Source organism: Hermetia illucens, chromosome 2 (genome assembly GCF_905115235.1).
Source record: "Hermetia illucens chromosome 2, iHerIll2.2.curated.20191125, whole genome shotgun sequence".
NCBI lineage: Eukaryota > Metazoa > Arthropoda > Insecta > Diptera > Stratiomyidae > Hermetia > Hermetia illucens.
Window position 1 is genome coordinate 25,654,563 of NC_051850.1, and position 15,022 is coordinate 25,669,584.

The 15,022-nt window shown below is 42.5% G+C and overlaps 1 protein-coding gene across 1 annotated transcript; it reads right to left on the reverse strand.

Moving 5' to 3' along the window:
* Nucleotides 1-12,636: 12,636 nt before the first annotated feature.
* LOC119649487 (cuticle protein 16.5-like) lies at nucleotides 12,637-13,226 on the reverse strand. Its single transcript, XM_038051657.1, has 2 exons — nucleotides 13,126-13,226; nucleotides 12,637-13,064 (listed from the first exon to the last, which is right to left on the reverse strand). Exons 1-2 carry the CDS (start codon nucleotides 13,126-13,128, stop codon nucleotides 12,681-12,683), a joined length of 387 nt encoding a protein of 128 aa, XP_037907585.1. The 5' UTR covers nucleotides 13,129-13,226; the 3' UTR covers nucleotides 12,637-12,680.
* Nucleotides 13,227-15,022: the final 1,796 nt, after the last annotated feature.

Consider the following 15,022-nt stretch of genomic DNA (forward strand, 5'->3'; position numbering starts at 1 on the left):
AGGGCGACAGGACGGACGAAATGGCGGTAAATTTTAGATTTGGGACATTCGTTGATACGTCGTTTACAAACAACACCAGTTGTGGAATGCAACTTCATTCCAGGTTGCATTAATGCGTGAAGTTATTTCATAACGCGCTTCTCTATTGACTGATAGCGTTGACCCGAGGATTTAAATCGCTCAGTTCTGGGCAGGGCAGTTCATAAAGATCGGTCGTCAAAAATTCAGTTTCGTTTAGATTCAATCTGCGGCTGTGTTGCATGCGGCGATTATTCCATTTTTGAACAAGTTGCTAGATATAATTTTTACTACTAGACGCTACGAAATCATAAAGCAGTATATAGGGCGCTGGACGTTGGATGTCCCATGTGGCAGTGTCCATAACAAGAACAAAGAGAAGTGGTGAGAGGGCGCTTCCTTGATGAACATCACCAGAAAAACGAAGCGGTTTTCGGATCGTGGTAGAGCAATGATTCCAGCGCACGAGTTCTTCTGGTCCTCAGTGTTGTCATAGAGCATATCAAATGAGTTCGTGTGGAACACGGTCAAATACCTTCTCTAGATCCAGAAATGCAATGTAAAGAGGGCGAGGCTTCTCACGGTGTTTCTCTATGAGTAACTACTTTTTCATATTACAACTATGGTACTTTCTTGCCAGGCAGACGATGTCCTACCTTGAATAACCAGACTAAACTTAGCCACAGTGTTGAGTCCCAACTTTTCGCTTTCCAGAGCTCAAATGCGCTGTCCTGTGGCTTTCTCTGATTTGATTTGCTTATTGCTGACTCGACTTCAGTTGCGCTGATAGGTGAAACTGCTCCAAATGTCGGCAATGATAGTGGAAGTGGAGTATGAACAAATTCTTCAGTTGAAATCTGCTCGAAATATTCCCGCCATCTATCTGCAGCTCGACGATCGATGAGACAGTATCATGCTTGTCATTAACGCAACGGAAGTGTTCGATATCCTGTGCAAGTCGATACAGACCTTGCCCGCCATTCTGTTCGTGTCCAGTTTATTGTAAAGATTTTTATGACCGGCCGCTCAAATGACAGCGATCGCTTTCTATGCTTCCCGATTGACATTCTTATAAATTTTCCAATTGGCCAGCGTTTTATCGTCAAGAAACTTGTGATAGAAGCATTTCTTTTCACGAATCTTCATTTCAACATCGTCACTTCAAAGCCACGTATCTCGAATGCTCTACCGCTTACCCGGCTTGATGACCCCGAGGGTTCCTTTGTGGACCGTGTCTTTAATTTGGTTCCACGATTCTTCCACAATTGCAATAGCTGATACCGCGTAAGTGAGATTATTTCTTTTTTCTTCTCACGAAATCGCCCCCATTTAATGCACGACGGGCGATTGCATTGCTCACACTCTTTTATCCGTCGCTGGATTCGCCGGACAGCAATCAACGGCAGATGTTGAGGCGCGGGTCTCATAGGGAACGGCTTGGCAATTAGCGACGGTGGGTAAAATGTCAAGGTCTTATGGGAATATAGTCGATTTGCGTTCCGATCATGTTGTTTCTAACGACATTGGACTCATTTTTTTGGTTGGCCCGTCGCGGGACCTGTCACCAAGAGAGATCAGGTAGTAATAATGAATAGCGTGGCATACGAAGTTCACCTACTCGATATCCCTAAAAGGTCTCTGGTGTCCTGACGTACATCATCCCTTCATCTTCGTCTATTACGTCTTCATTTTCTACCATAAATATTCATATTTGGTCCTTGATAGGAGAAATTATCAACGGTCCAGGAGTTGTATTCCCCTTCTTTATGATTCTCGTTTGGCTATCCCCACTTGATGATATTGGTTCTTCCTCTTTTGGTACTGAGATTGCCATCATGTACTTCGTCTTGCCTTCGATAATATGAGAGAACGGCTCTCTATGGGCCGCCCCTAACACACCTTGCCTGAAGAGACTTCTGTCTGGATCTTCTTCTTATTATTAATCGGACATTGCCTTATCAATTTTCTCTCACGCAATGGAGTACTGTCTCCGTGAATTTGCCTTTCTGGTAGGCATATTGCCTACGGTGAAGTGGCCACTTAAGGATATATGTATCCCTTATGAACCAAGTCTTTCCAGCCCTTTTAACAAAAAAGAAAGTTAGACTGATCGATTTTGAAGCTTTCTGCGTCGGTGTAGGTGGGTTTCCCTGGTTTGGCAATAAATATTACGTTTACATATAGGCATGTGTTAGGTAAACGCGATATACATTCCGAATGTGTAGGCCGAGGGCATCCATTCCCTCTATTACTAGAGCAGGAATAATGCCATGTGGAGTTGCAGACTTGTATCTATGGAACGAATTAAATGCCCATTTCACTCGTTCTCGTGAAACTACTTTATATGCCAGAGTCCAGTCTTCCGGTTGAGGGCAGTATGTGTTTGTCGGCCCGGAGATGAGCTTTTGGATGTTGCCTGGGAAGTGCATTTCAAGCAAATGCTTTGCCGTTTCCTCATCGCTTTCTGTGTACCTCCGCTCTATAAACTATAACCCAACTGCTAGCTTCATTCTTTGACAAGGATCCGCTTTAGTTTTGAGGTTGCCTTAATAGAGTTGGTCTCTTCGCAAAAGCATCTCCATGATGATCGTTTGGTCTACCTTATGCTTTTCTTTAGAGCTGTACTGAATCCAACAGACCTTAGAGCTCGGTTGAGCAGCACCCTTGTCGAACTCCTCTGTTTCGCTAAATTCGCTAAATTCACCATAATGTTTTAACCTTCTTTAGCATCATGAGTTGACAGCTTTCTTCGAAGGCGTCTCTCATACTCATAGTGATCATCTGGGTTGTTTTCTCAATTCCAGCAATGGATTTGATGCGTCTCCCAGGGGTCGTAACCCGGGCACTCAGTTCTGTTTCGTACGTCACCCAATCTTTCTTACGTGTGTTCCGAAACTGAGTAGGTGGAGGTGAGTTCATGCCCCTTACGAAATCGATGCGCCTGTGATCCGAGAGCGTGGTAGCGTTTGATATTCTGCACTCTCTAACAAGAGCCGCAATGTCAGGGGATGTCACCGTGATGTTTATGACCTCTTGACTGCCCACTTTGACGAAAGTCGGTTACTCAGATTAAAGATCTGCAATTCTGTTTCAACGGGGTACTTCAATAGTCTCTTCTCTCACTTCCCTAGCATATATGGTGGGCGTTACCATCACATCCAGCTATTATTCCCATTCCTTTACTTTTGACCTTTTGCTTAACTCTGATGAATGTTCCGCTTGGAACTTCGTCGACGTTATAAGGGAAATAATCAGAACACCAGAGGATCTCCTTATCTTCTGTTAGCGTTTTATGGTCAATTTGATCGTTGTATTTTCGTGATCACATAGGTCGTTAACCAAGATAGCTGGAGGTCTTTTGAAACCACCATGTAGGAGCTGGGTGTAATAGCACTTCCATTGGCGTATAGCAAGTCAGCACACCAATAACCCATAGCTCTTGTGCGAGGTATATCTATAATAAATAATGATGGCATCATGACTCTCATATCGTTCTGCTGCTAAGCGCTTGGGGGATGCCCTGTAGTTCAGGCAGGAGTGACTGGAGACATACACTGTGGCGGTTGGGTCTATCTGATAAAGTGCACCAAAGTAAATTTTATAAAAGAATAACCTCTTGCCACAAAGGATCCAACAAGAGGTGCTATTTTAATTTTGGATCCGTTTTTGAACTGTCAACAAACAACTACCATTGTAATGACATTTCATAAATAGGATCTTTTTAAACGCGAATTGACACTCACTAACACACAGAATTAGTAAAGATGCACTACATAAGATTGCAAATATTACAGAAGTTAACTCCCGCACGAATTGAAGTCAGATCAGCTCCATGACGGAAATAGATGAATAATAAAAAAGAAACGAAGAAGTTGACTGACGGTTTCGTCCAGGATAGAGGCAACTCATCAGACGCTGCCTCACCTCGGCCCTGGGAGCAGCGACAGATGGCAATCGCTCCATTTAAATATGATCGCAAACACGGAATGGGTGCGAACTATATTCAAGTGAAATCCGCCATAAGTCCAGATCTAAACCAGGCCGAAGTAAATTTTTTGTTGAGGATGCTGGGAGTCCTGAGTCCGCACCCACTTGGTGACGGGCCGGACCACTTGGGAAGCAACTTACTTCTTTCCTTCCAAGCTCATGACTATTTCCACAAAATTGTCGTCCAGAGGCTCATTTCCATCTGTCGATGTGCATAAACAATTAAAACTGTTATTTAAGGCTTGGTAAACGCTTGAAACGCAAAGAGCAATAGATTCGTGCAGTTTTTCAAAAGAGGATATGGTTTTTTTAACCGGGGACACAAATCGGGGGCCAGGACCATTCGACTTAACATAATTAAAATGTTTTCTTTGCGACTACCTTACACAGAAAGTCGATGCCAATTCTCTAGTAACGAGTGAAACACTCAAGGATAATATTAGGACTACTGTTGACGGACTGCAGCGCGCCTTATGCCAAAACACAATTAAAAAATTACATTACAATTGCATTTTTTCTAAATTTACATTTAATAATTTATATAAAGATTGATAAAATCTAAAACTGAAAATTAGTTTCTTTCGCGAGTTTAAAAAGGAATTTAAAATAGAAAACGTACCGAAAAAGACTTACCAATCTCAACCTATAGAAGTTAGAATTTCAACCTACAAAGAAAATGAAAAAAAATTAGCTTTTTCATAATAATGTAATTAAAAAATTATATTGCAATTTATTAATAGTTTAAAACGTTCGAAACGAAACTCTTTTATAGCATACTGTGAGGAACTGGAAGGTGAAAGGGAGACTTCCAGGCTGTGCAGAGTCCTTAATAAGGAGTCCAACTCGGCCGGACTCTCTTAGAAAACCGGATGGTACTTGCACGAACTCCAGAGTTGAGTTTATACAGACACTTTTGGAAGTACACCACCCGGGAAAATAGGTCTCAAAAGTGGAAAGAAGTGAATTGGCTTTTTCTGCAAACCCTTCAATACTAAGGCGTTACAATAGGAATTGGGACACTCCGAGAGCAGTTGTTACCAACGAAAAACCGAGAGCTGCTGTACTATCATTTGAACACTTCAAAGCACCTGGTATAGATGGCATCTACCCAGCGACGTTAAAGGAGTGTATAGATCGCTTAGAGCAATTTCTAAGAAATATTTTTGTCTTGCTCTGGGCTACATGCCTTCCTCTTGGCAGAAGGTGAACGTAGTCTTTATACCAAAGCCTGCGAAAGATGACTATTCTAATCCAAAGAACTTGAGGCAAATTAGCTTAACATCACTTTCGCTGAAATGTCTGGGGAGACATGTCGAGCGTCACATTCGCGAGAAGGTGCTAAAGTTGCATCCCCTAAATGAAAACCTACATGCTTACCAACGTGGAAAGTCTTGTGAGTGTGCTCTTCATTCTTTGGTTTCAAAGATAGTGGATGCAATTCCGAAGGGTTAGTACGCAATGGGGGGTGTTCAAGCTTAATGGGCTTTTGACTGTGCGGTCTTAGAAAAGCTCTGTGACGCCGCCAGAGACCATGGTGTTGACGAAACTCTAATAAAGTGGATCCACGCTATGCTAACGCAGAGATTGTTGTGTGTGAAGTAGGTGTTGATAGCTACTTAACAACGGAAGCGACGAAAGGCTACCCTCAAGGAGCTGGTGCTATCGCCGCTTTTGTGGAATATGTTGATCAACTCACTACTATGCGGAGTGCAAAATCTGCCAGTACACGTTCACGCTTATGCAGATGACGTTGCTGTGGTAGCTGTTGGAATGGGCTTTGCCTTCCAGAGATAAGGGGCACAACCCTTCTACTCTCCGGAGAAGTGAAATATCTGCGAGTTATTGTAGACAAGAAGCTTTTTTGGAACAAATATGTAGAGGTAAAGATGAGACGAGCTCTCACAGCTTATGGGCTGTGTAGGCGGACCTTTGCTTCGACATGGGGAGTTAGGCCTCAGGTAGTAATGTGAATATATGTTGCTATCATTAGGCCGATATTCGCTTATGCATCCGCAGTGTGGTGGATTAAGGTGAAACAGAAGAGTTTTCGCTGTAAACTAGCCCCACTGTAAAGAACTGTGTGTCTGGGTATCACCGGTGCACATGAGCACCACATCCGGCGCAGCTTTGAATGCATTACTTAGCTTGCAGCCCTTGGATTTGTTTATTCAGAGCACTGCAATAAGAGCGGCTCATAGACTAATGTGATTAGATCTATGAAAAAACAATAGACGTGGGGGGTACAAAGCATTGGAAGAGTCATTGGGAGAACTAAATCTAGTTTTCGCGATGCCTTCCGATTCTCAGATCCCCATACATCTGTTTGGTAGAAGATATGATGTTATCTTGAAATGGAGAGAAAACTGGGACGAATCAGAAGAATGCGTGTCAAGATATACTGACGCCTTCTACAAAGATGGCACAAAGACAGAAAATGTTCTAGAGGAGGAGGTAAATAATAAATAAAAACGAGAAGTGGCCTTTTCCTTCGGGACAATACACAACGGTCTCTTAGGCTGAAGTGTATGCTGATCCTAAACGCTGCAACCTGGATGATTGACGAGCGGTTGAAAGGCCCATCGCAATCTTTGGCAATAGTCAAGCTGCAATGAGGACATTGAGTAGTACTTTGATCACTTTAAAAATCGTTCGGTAATGTAGAAACCGATTGAATTCTGTTTGCAGATTTAATATGGTGGTTTTATTCTGGGTACCTGGTCATTGTGGTGTACAGGGAAATGAAATCTCGGATGCCTTAGCAAAAGAGAAGAGAAGAACTTTCCCCATGCCCGGACCGGGACCAGCAATTGGGATGTCGGTAGTATTGGCTAATGCTGCTATCAAAAGCTGAGAACAAGCTTCCCATAATGACAGGTGGCGAAGCCTTAATGATGCTAGACAGACCAAACTCTACCTGTCAGAACCAAACAAACATACTTCAAAGTTTATCCTGTCAAAAAGCAGGGGGACTTGCACATGTATTGTGGGCATCCTGACTGACCATAATTTACTAGCTGGGCATATGTTCAGAATAGGAGTTATTCAAGATGATATGTGTCCATCCTGTAATGAGGAAGCGGAATCCACGGAACATTTTCTATGTGAGTGCCCCGCTTACGGACGCATCAGACATCAGATTTTTGGTGCTGATGTACTCCAACTGCAGCGGATAGCATCACATCCACTAACGGAAATCCTGCGATATACAAACGAATCCGGGATATGCGGTTAGACGGAGGAATCGGGTACAATGGACCACTAAGGTGTGAGTGCTCAGAGGCTTTGCCTCTCCACCACGTCAAACACACATGAAGAACAGTCTCTAGTTCACCTATGATTGATAGTATCGTGTAAGCCAGCTAATCCATTGATATCAATGAAGTGCTTCTTGAACTCCAAACGAAATCTTAAAGCATATACCGCTGAGGATTTGTGTGTAAGGTCTACTTTCAATCAATTCATGCCCACTGATGGGGTTTTCACAGAATATTGATCTAGAAAAATGTTGGATTTTGAATGTTTGTTTCTAATTCGGAGTTTTCCTTCTGCTGAAGGAATACAGCTTTTTCACATCAAACATGAACCAGCTAAGTGCAAACGTATTTCAGTTAATAATTCCAACTTAAAAACATTTACTGAACACGAGGAGCTATAAATTTCCATTTTTAGACCAAATATGTGTCGCATGCATCTCATCTGATGCGCCAACTTTTCAAAAGGTAAATAATAGTATTTTAATTTATTCAAATATCAAATCGAGAGCAGCCCCACAATATCAACATGTGTATCATCTCATTTACCACAAAGAGGAAGATACACACCCTCCAAAATTACGCGCACTTTTCAGCTGCTTGTGGCTTATCTTATCTCATTGAGTGGGCTTTTTGGTGAAATGTCTCTTGCAGATGAGAAGTCAAGGTCTCACTAAACGTATTAACATTTAAATCCAATTTAAAATAGATCGTAAGTCTCAATTTGGTATTTAAGCGTAAAAAACAAGTTTTCCGGGGGCTCGACCAACTGGATTACCACAAGAAGATAATCTATGCAAATGCTATGCTGACCAAAATATTAAATTCTTCAAGAATGATAATTTTTGGAGATTTCCATTTGCCCGATTTTTTGAAAGACTTAAAACATTGACGCTTCCGTATTTACATCAAAGTCATAATATATATTCATCACTTCATCATATTAGCATGAGCCACAGAATTATGAAAATTAATCTGCAGAAATTGATTGAAAGGTTGATCGCGGTAGCTTGTCTGGATAAAAATGTGAATACATTGAGATTATGATTGTGTTTCGTGTTATGAATAGTAGATATTAACATAATTGATATTAAACGTGAGGAAAAAAATGTTAAATAATGCTAATGTGGCTAATATAAGCTTGTCGTCAAATGTTTGAGTTACAGCTGAATGATTAATTTGCCAGATAGAAGATAGTAGCACTTTCGGGAACACTCCTTCCCATCACTATTTAATTATATCGTGTGAGTATTTCTAAGTGTTCGAATCTAAATCAGGGATAGATACTAACAAGGCCAGAAAAAGTTTATTTTATATCCTGTGGACCGGATCGCGACATCTAAAAGCACTATTAGATGTAGATTTTACACTGCGACAGATACTTCCAATGCATGCTAGGGAGACGTTTCGAAAGAGTGATATTTTGTTCGTATTTTCACTAATGACGGAAATTGCTTCAAAGACAGTTTTTGAAAAAAACTGTTTGTTTCAAATTATCGGTATTTTAGATTTCAACTAAATCCAAACGTATTCGAAAAGCCCGCGCCATGTTCAATGAGGTCACAACTCGAGCCAAGAAACTTCAGTCGACTGGCAACTGACAGTTGCTCATAAAAATGTAAAACTGTCAAACCTAGTTTCTCGCATGAAATGCATGGAGGACTGCGAAATATTGTTTCGTACTTTGCGGCACAAATAACTCCACAAATCCCCGAAAAAAGCTTTTTTAGCTGTTTCGAAAACAGATATTTGAAAGTAATGAATCACCATCGTCCCACGAAATATAGTTTGTTTGGTGTCAAGTTTAAATTGTATGGATGATTGCAATGGGAGCTAACTTTTTTTAAACTTTAACTCCAACCATGATTGCTAATATACAACTCCGTTAGAATTGTATGCCACTATTATTCAAGTTCGCATCAAGTCACAAGAGAAGAGATACCGCAGAATATTCAACCGGCTCAAGGTTTGAATTCTACTCAGTGCAATTCAATTTTTTTGCTGCCTGTGAATCTTCTAGAAAGGTACGTTCTATCGCCGCCCAGGTGAAGATACTAGTGAAGTTTCTTTTGCACCTATGTTCGGACATTATTTCCGCAAAAGCCATGTAGTGTCCTCGGGCATTAACTACACTCCCCCGCTGTATTGTCTCTATAACTTTCACGCTCGTAGATGTAAATCAATTATATAACAATATGACGAAAATTTGCCTTAATTTCATCATCATCAACGGCGCAAGAACCGGTATCCGGCCTAGACCTGCCTTAATAAAGAACTCCAGATACCCCGGGTTTGCGCCGAAATCCACCAATTCGATATTCCTAAAAGCTGTCTGGCGTCCTGACCTACGCCATCGCTCCATCTCAGGCAGCGTCTGCCTCGTCTTCTTTTTCTACCATAGATATTGCCCTTATAGATTTTCTGGGCTGGATCATCTTCATCCATACGGATTAAGTGACCCGCCCACCGTAACCTATTGAGCCGGATTTTATCCACAACTTGACGGTCATGGCTCATAGGTTTCGTCGTTATGTAGGCTACGGAATCATCCATCCTCATGTAGGGGTCCAACAATTCTTCAAAGGATTCTTCTCTGGAAGGCGGCCAAGAGTTCGCAGTTTTTCTGCTAAGAACCCAAGTCTTCGAGGAATACATAAGAACTGGCAAGGTCATAGTCTTGTACAGTAAGAGCTTTGACCCTATGGTGAGATGCTTCGAGCGAAACAGTCTTATAAGCTGATATATGCTCTGTTGCTAGCCAACAACCATACGTGGATTTTATCGTCATAGCTGTTATCGGTTGTGATTTTGGACCCTAGATAGGAGGAATTTTTAACTGTCTCAAAGTTGGAGTCTCATAACTTCATTGTTTTTGTTTGACCAGTGCGATTCGATGTTTTTCGCTCTTTTGGTTTTGGTGCTGATGTTGCCACCATTTACTTCGTATTACCTTCATTAATGTGCAGCCCAAGATCCCGCACCGCCTGCTCAATCTGGATGAAGGTAGACTGTACATCTCGGGTGGTCCTTCCCATGATGTCAATATCGTCAGCATAGGCCAGTAGTTGGGTGGCCTTGAAGAGGATGGTGCTTCTCGCATTTACATCGGCATCAAGAATCACTTTCTCCAGGGCCAGGTTGAAGAGGACACATGATAGGGCATTCCCTTGTCGTAGACCATTGTTGACGTTGAATGGTCTCGAGGGTGATCCTACTGCCTTTATCTGGCCTCGCACTTTGGCCAGGGTCAGCCCAGTTAGTCTTATGAATTTCGTTGGGATACCGAATTCTCTCATGACCGTGTATCGTTTTACCCTGACTATGCTATCATAGGCGGCTTTAAAGTCGATGAAAAGATGGTGCAACTGATGTCCATATTCCAAACAAATTTCCAATCGCTTGTCGCAAAGAAAACATCTGATCTATTGCTGATTTGCCTGTAATTCCATCGGCTCCTGGCGACTTATGGGTTTTAAGCCGATGAATTGACGGACTGTTTCTTCTATACTTGGTAGTGGCAGTATTTGCCCGTCCTCTTTAGTTGTTGGGACCTCGAACTCGTCAATATTTTGGTTGTTGAGCAGTTCATCAAAATACTCAACCCATTACTCCAATATGCCAATTCTGTCGGAAATCAGATTTCCCTCTTTGTCTCGGCAGGATGAGCATCGAGGTGTATAAGACTTCATCCTGCTGAGTTGTTGGTAAAACTTCCATGCCTGGTGCGATTGCTCCCTGTACTTTCCTAGTTCACAGACTTGTTGGTTCTGCCAGGCTTCCTTTTTCCATCTGCGAAGTCACTCCTCCACTCGACGGAATTCGTAATAAGCCTCTGCGCGTGCCCGTGTTCTTTGAGAATGCAACATTACCCAGTATGCGGCATTCTTCCGTTCCGTAGCTAGCTTACATTCATCGTCAAAACAGCCATTCCGACTTTTCTTGCAGCTGGGGCAAAGTTTTCTTGTGGCCGCATCAATGATAGAGTTCTTCAGGTGGTTGTGAAGATCATTTGTTGATGTTTTATCTCCACGATCTCTGTTGTGGATAAAATCCGGCTCAATAGGTAACGGTGGACGGGTCACTTAATCCGTATGGGTGAGAATGATCCCACCCGGAAAGTCTATAAGTGCAATATCTATGGTAGAAAAAGAAGACGAGGCAGACCCTGCCTAAGATGGAGCGATGGCGTATGCCAGGACGTCAGACAGCTTTTAGGGATATCGAATTGGTGAAACTCGGCGCAAAACCGGGATGTCTGGAGTTCCTTATTAAGGTAGGCCTAGACCGGATACGAATTGTATGTGGAGCACCATGCCAACGAGATAGTGATCCGAGTCTGTATTGGCCCCCCGACATATTGTGACTTTCATCAAGGCTGAGAGGTGGCGGCGTTCAATCAACACGTGGGCAATTTCGTTAAAAGTGGTCCAGTCCGGAGAGGCCCACATTTGTTTGTGGACCGCTTTCCGCGCAAACTAGATCCTTCCAACAATCATTTGGTGCGATACTGCTAACTGAACAATCCGCAGTCATCATTGGTATCACTATGTAAGCTATGGGAGCCGACGTATAGCCTGAATATGGGCTCCATCCCTACTTGACTGTTGAAATCTCCAAGTATGATTTTGAGATTATACTTGGGACAGGCTTTGAGGGTCCGCTCAACTGCCTGACTCTGCAGTTTCCTCTATAGGGGCGTGAACGTTTATGAGGCTTATATTTCTAAATATGCCACACAAACGCACTCTGGATAGCCTTTCGCTTATATTTCCAAAGCCCATAACAGCGAGTTTCATTTTTTGGCTGACTAGGAAACCTACTCCGAGCACATGGTTTACTGGATGGCCGCTATAATATATGGTGTGGCAGCTCTTCTCCATGGAACCGGCCGCTGTCCATCGCATCTCATGCAATGCTGTTATATCAGCCTTATGTTTGGACAGGGTATCAACTAGCTGCTCAGCAGTAAAAATCGTTAATCCGTTGTCGTTGCCGAGTTCTTCGTTGTGAAATGCATCCTGTCCGAGGCTCCTTTCGTGGCTTCGTAACATCGGTTTTCCGTGTAGGGTTGTCAGCCCTACACAACCCCCGACCTAGAGAACCAGCGAACCAGCGAACTCCCAGCGATCACCACGTGGAGGTGGAGATTGGGTTCGGTGGTAGAGCTGTTGGTTTTGGTTCGGCAGGCGTTTCCCAGGTTTTATGCTCCATCGTGGGTACCACTCCACATTTCGCACTGGGATCTATACTACCCTTTGACCGCCTGAGCAGTATTAAGATAGAGAAATACTAGAGCAACATCATTTGAAATATTTCTTTGCTTTGAAACCTAATTCCCTACAATGCCTCTGTTGGATGCACTCAAAAATAAAATAAACGGTTTTAAGTTATCCTTGCTTTATTTAATTCGTCATAAGTATCCCTTTAGTGAGCAGCGGCCTTCTTCTTCCAGAGACCATCATATCCCCAAGCTCCGTATCCATGTGAGACAACTGGAGCAGCGATAGCGTGACCAGCGATAGCTGGGGCAGCATAAGCATGAGCGGCAATAGCTGGAGCAGCAACAGCGTGGCTGACGACTGGGGCGTGGTAAGCAGCAACAGCTGGGGCAGCAATAGCGTGGCTGACAACTGGAGCAGCAACAGCATGGCTAACAACTGGAGTAGAGTAGGCAGCGACAGCTGGGGCGGCTACACCATGTCCCCATCCCAATCCACCGGCATAACCGATACCATGTCCCAATCCAATTGGAGCGACGTATCCAGCTGAAGAGGCGCCGATGAGAGCAAGAGCCAAAACTACGAATTTCTACAATTTCAAATTTTAATGTCTTGAATTTTCTTCTATTAGCACCAAACTTTCTACTTACCATGTTGCTGTTTGGTATTATCTTATGGATGAATAAACCCTGAATGATGACTTTCTTAACATTCAGTGCACTATTTATATCTAATCACTTTTGACGAGAAATATGTATCAAATCAGAAAACTACAGATACTTTGTACAATCTAACGCATCTTCGAGGTTGCAATAAAAAAAAGTAGTAATTTCATTTAGTTGGTGTGATTCAAGTTTTGGAAATGCCAGCTAATTTTTTGTAGATATCTATTGGGTTGCAATTAATGGACCAAACTCAAGAAATTGGAAATTGAATTAGATTTTACTCTAATGAATAGCCCATAAAAAGTGAGACCATTCAGAATGCCAGGCAAAATCTTCAAATACGTAAGCTGAAAAGAAACCGGTTAGTTTAGGGGAGGATGTTAACTTTTAGAAGTCCTGATTATCATTAATTCAAATATTTTACTTCCTGCTACAATCAATAGATTCATCAGAAAAAAAATACATTAAAATGTGCGAATTGCATTTTTTCGATGGATGCATCTTTTATAAGCGAACAAGTTTCTTTCATTCTTTGATGTTCAACAGTTTAGGTGTGAAGAATACCATGTTGCTGGCCTTACAATCCTCATCTTAGTGCTTTCGAGAGCTAGAAGCCGATCATCGTTCGACTCCTAATGTAAATTATGTAAATGTAACATGTGCATTTGGTTCATCGGCCAATGTTTTCAAGGGTGTACTGCACTTTTAGAACCACATCAGATGAAGCAGTACTAGTGGTAGCGAGCTCGACCCCCGTTGACTTTCTGCTGAGAGAAACGAGGAGAGTCGCAGCATGTGAGTCTCCCGAGAAGGAAACGAAATCTGAACCTCCTGGGAAGGAGTTTCAACCCGGATAGTATCAAACTGGCTGAAGGTTTCCTCCCCAATTACAAAAGTGCAGGACAAGCTGCTGCAGAAAGCAAACTGGCTGGGGCGAAGAGACCATTTAGTTTTTTTCAGTAAATACTCATATTTGGGCGACTACTTGATATCATCTTCAAAGTTAGAATTTGAGTGAGGAAAGGAATCTAGGATTGCCCAACTTATGATTCTCGACTCACAAACGGGATGGACAATTGAATTTTCATTGACACGTTTCCTGATTTCTCGTTTTGCCGGTGGAAAGGATCTGGTAACTTGTCTCTCAAATAGGTGTCTTGAACAATTTGGCTAGCAAGGAATATCCGCTCCCTTGGCTCGTATCGGAGTTCAATAAGCCGGCTGTTCCAGCTACTGAAAACGACATCCAAATCATGTGTTCAAAACTTCGATGTATTGATGATGATGCATTTAGTATCCGCCCGTTTATCTTAGATCTCCAGATCAAATGTCTTCAATTTATTCCTCTTCAACACCAACAGCTCTCTTACCAAACCCTATCTCTAAAAAAAAGCTGCAGACTAAGAAGGATGAAGGCGAGTCTCTTGTGCCCAAAATCTAGACAAAATGTACCAACTGGTCCTCCAAGTTGGGCGTTGGGTAGGGATAACAACCCTACATGGAAAACAATTTGTTATGAAGCCACAAAATGAACCTTGGACTGGATTGACTACACAACGGCGAACCCGGCAACGACAAAGGAATAACGATTTGGGCATTTTCTCATGGAACGTGCGCTGCATGCATAGAGATAGAGCTGCCAAGCAGCTAGCCGTTAACCTGTTCCAATATAAGGCTGACGTAACCGGGTTGCAGGAGATGCATTAAACTGGCACCGGTCTCCTCGAGAAGAGTCGCTATAGCATATATTATAGGGACCATCCAGTAAACCATGTGTTCGAAGTATGCTTCTTAGTCAGCCAAAAAATGAAACCTGCTCTTATCGGCTTTGAAAATATAAGCGAACGGCAAATTTAGAAATATAAGCCTGATTAACGTTCAC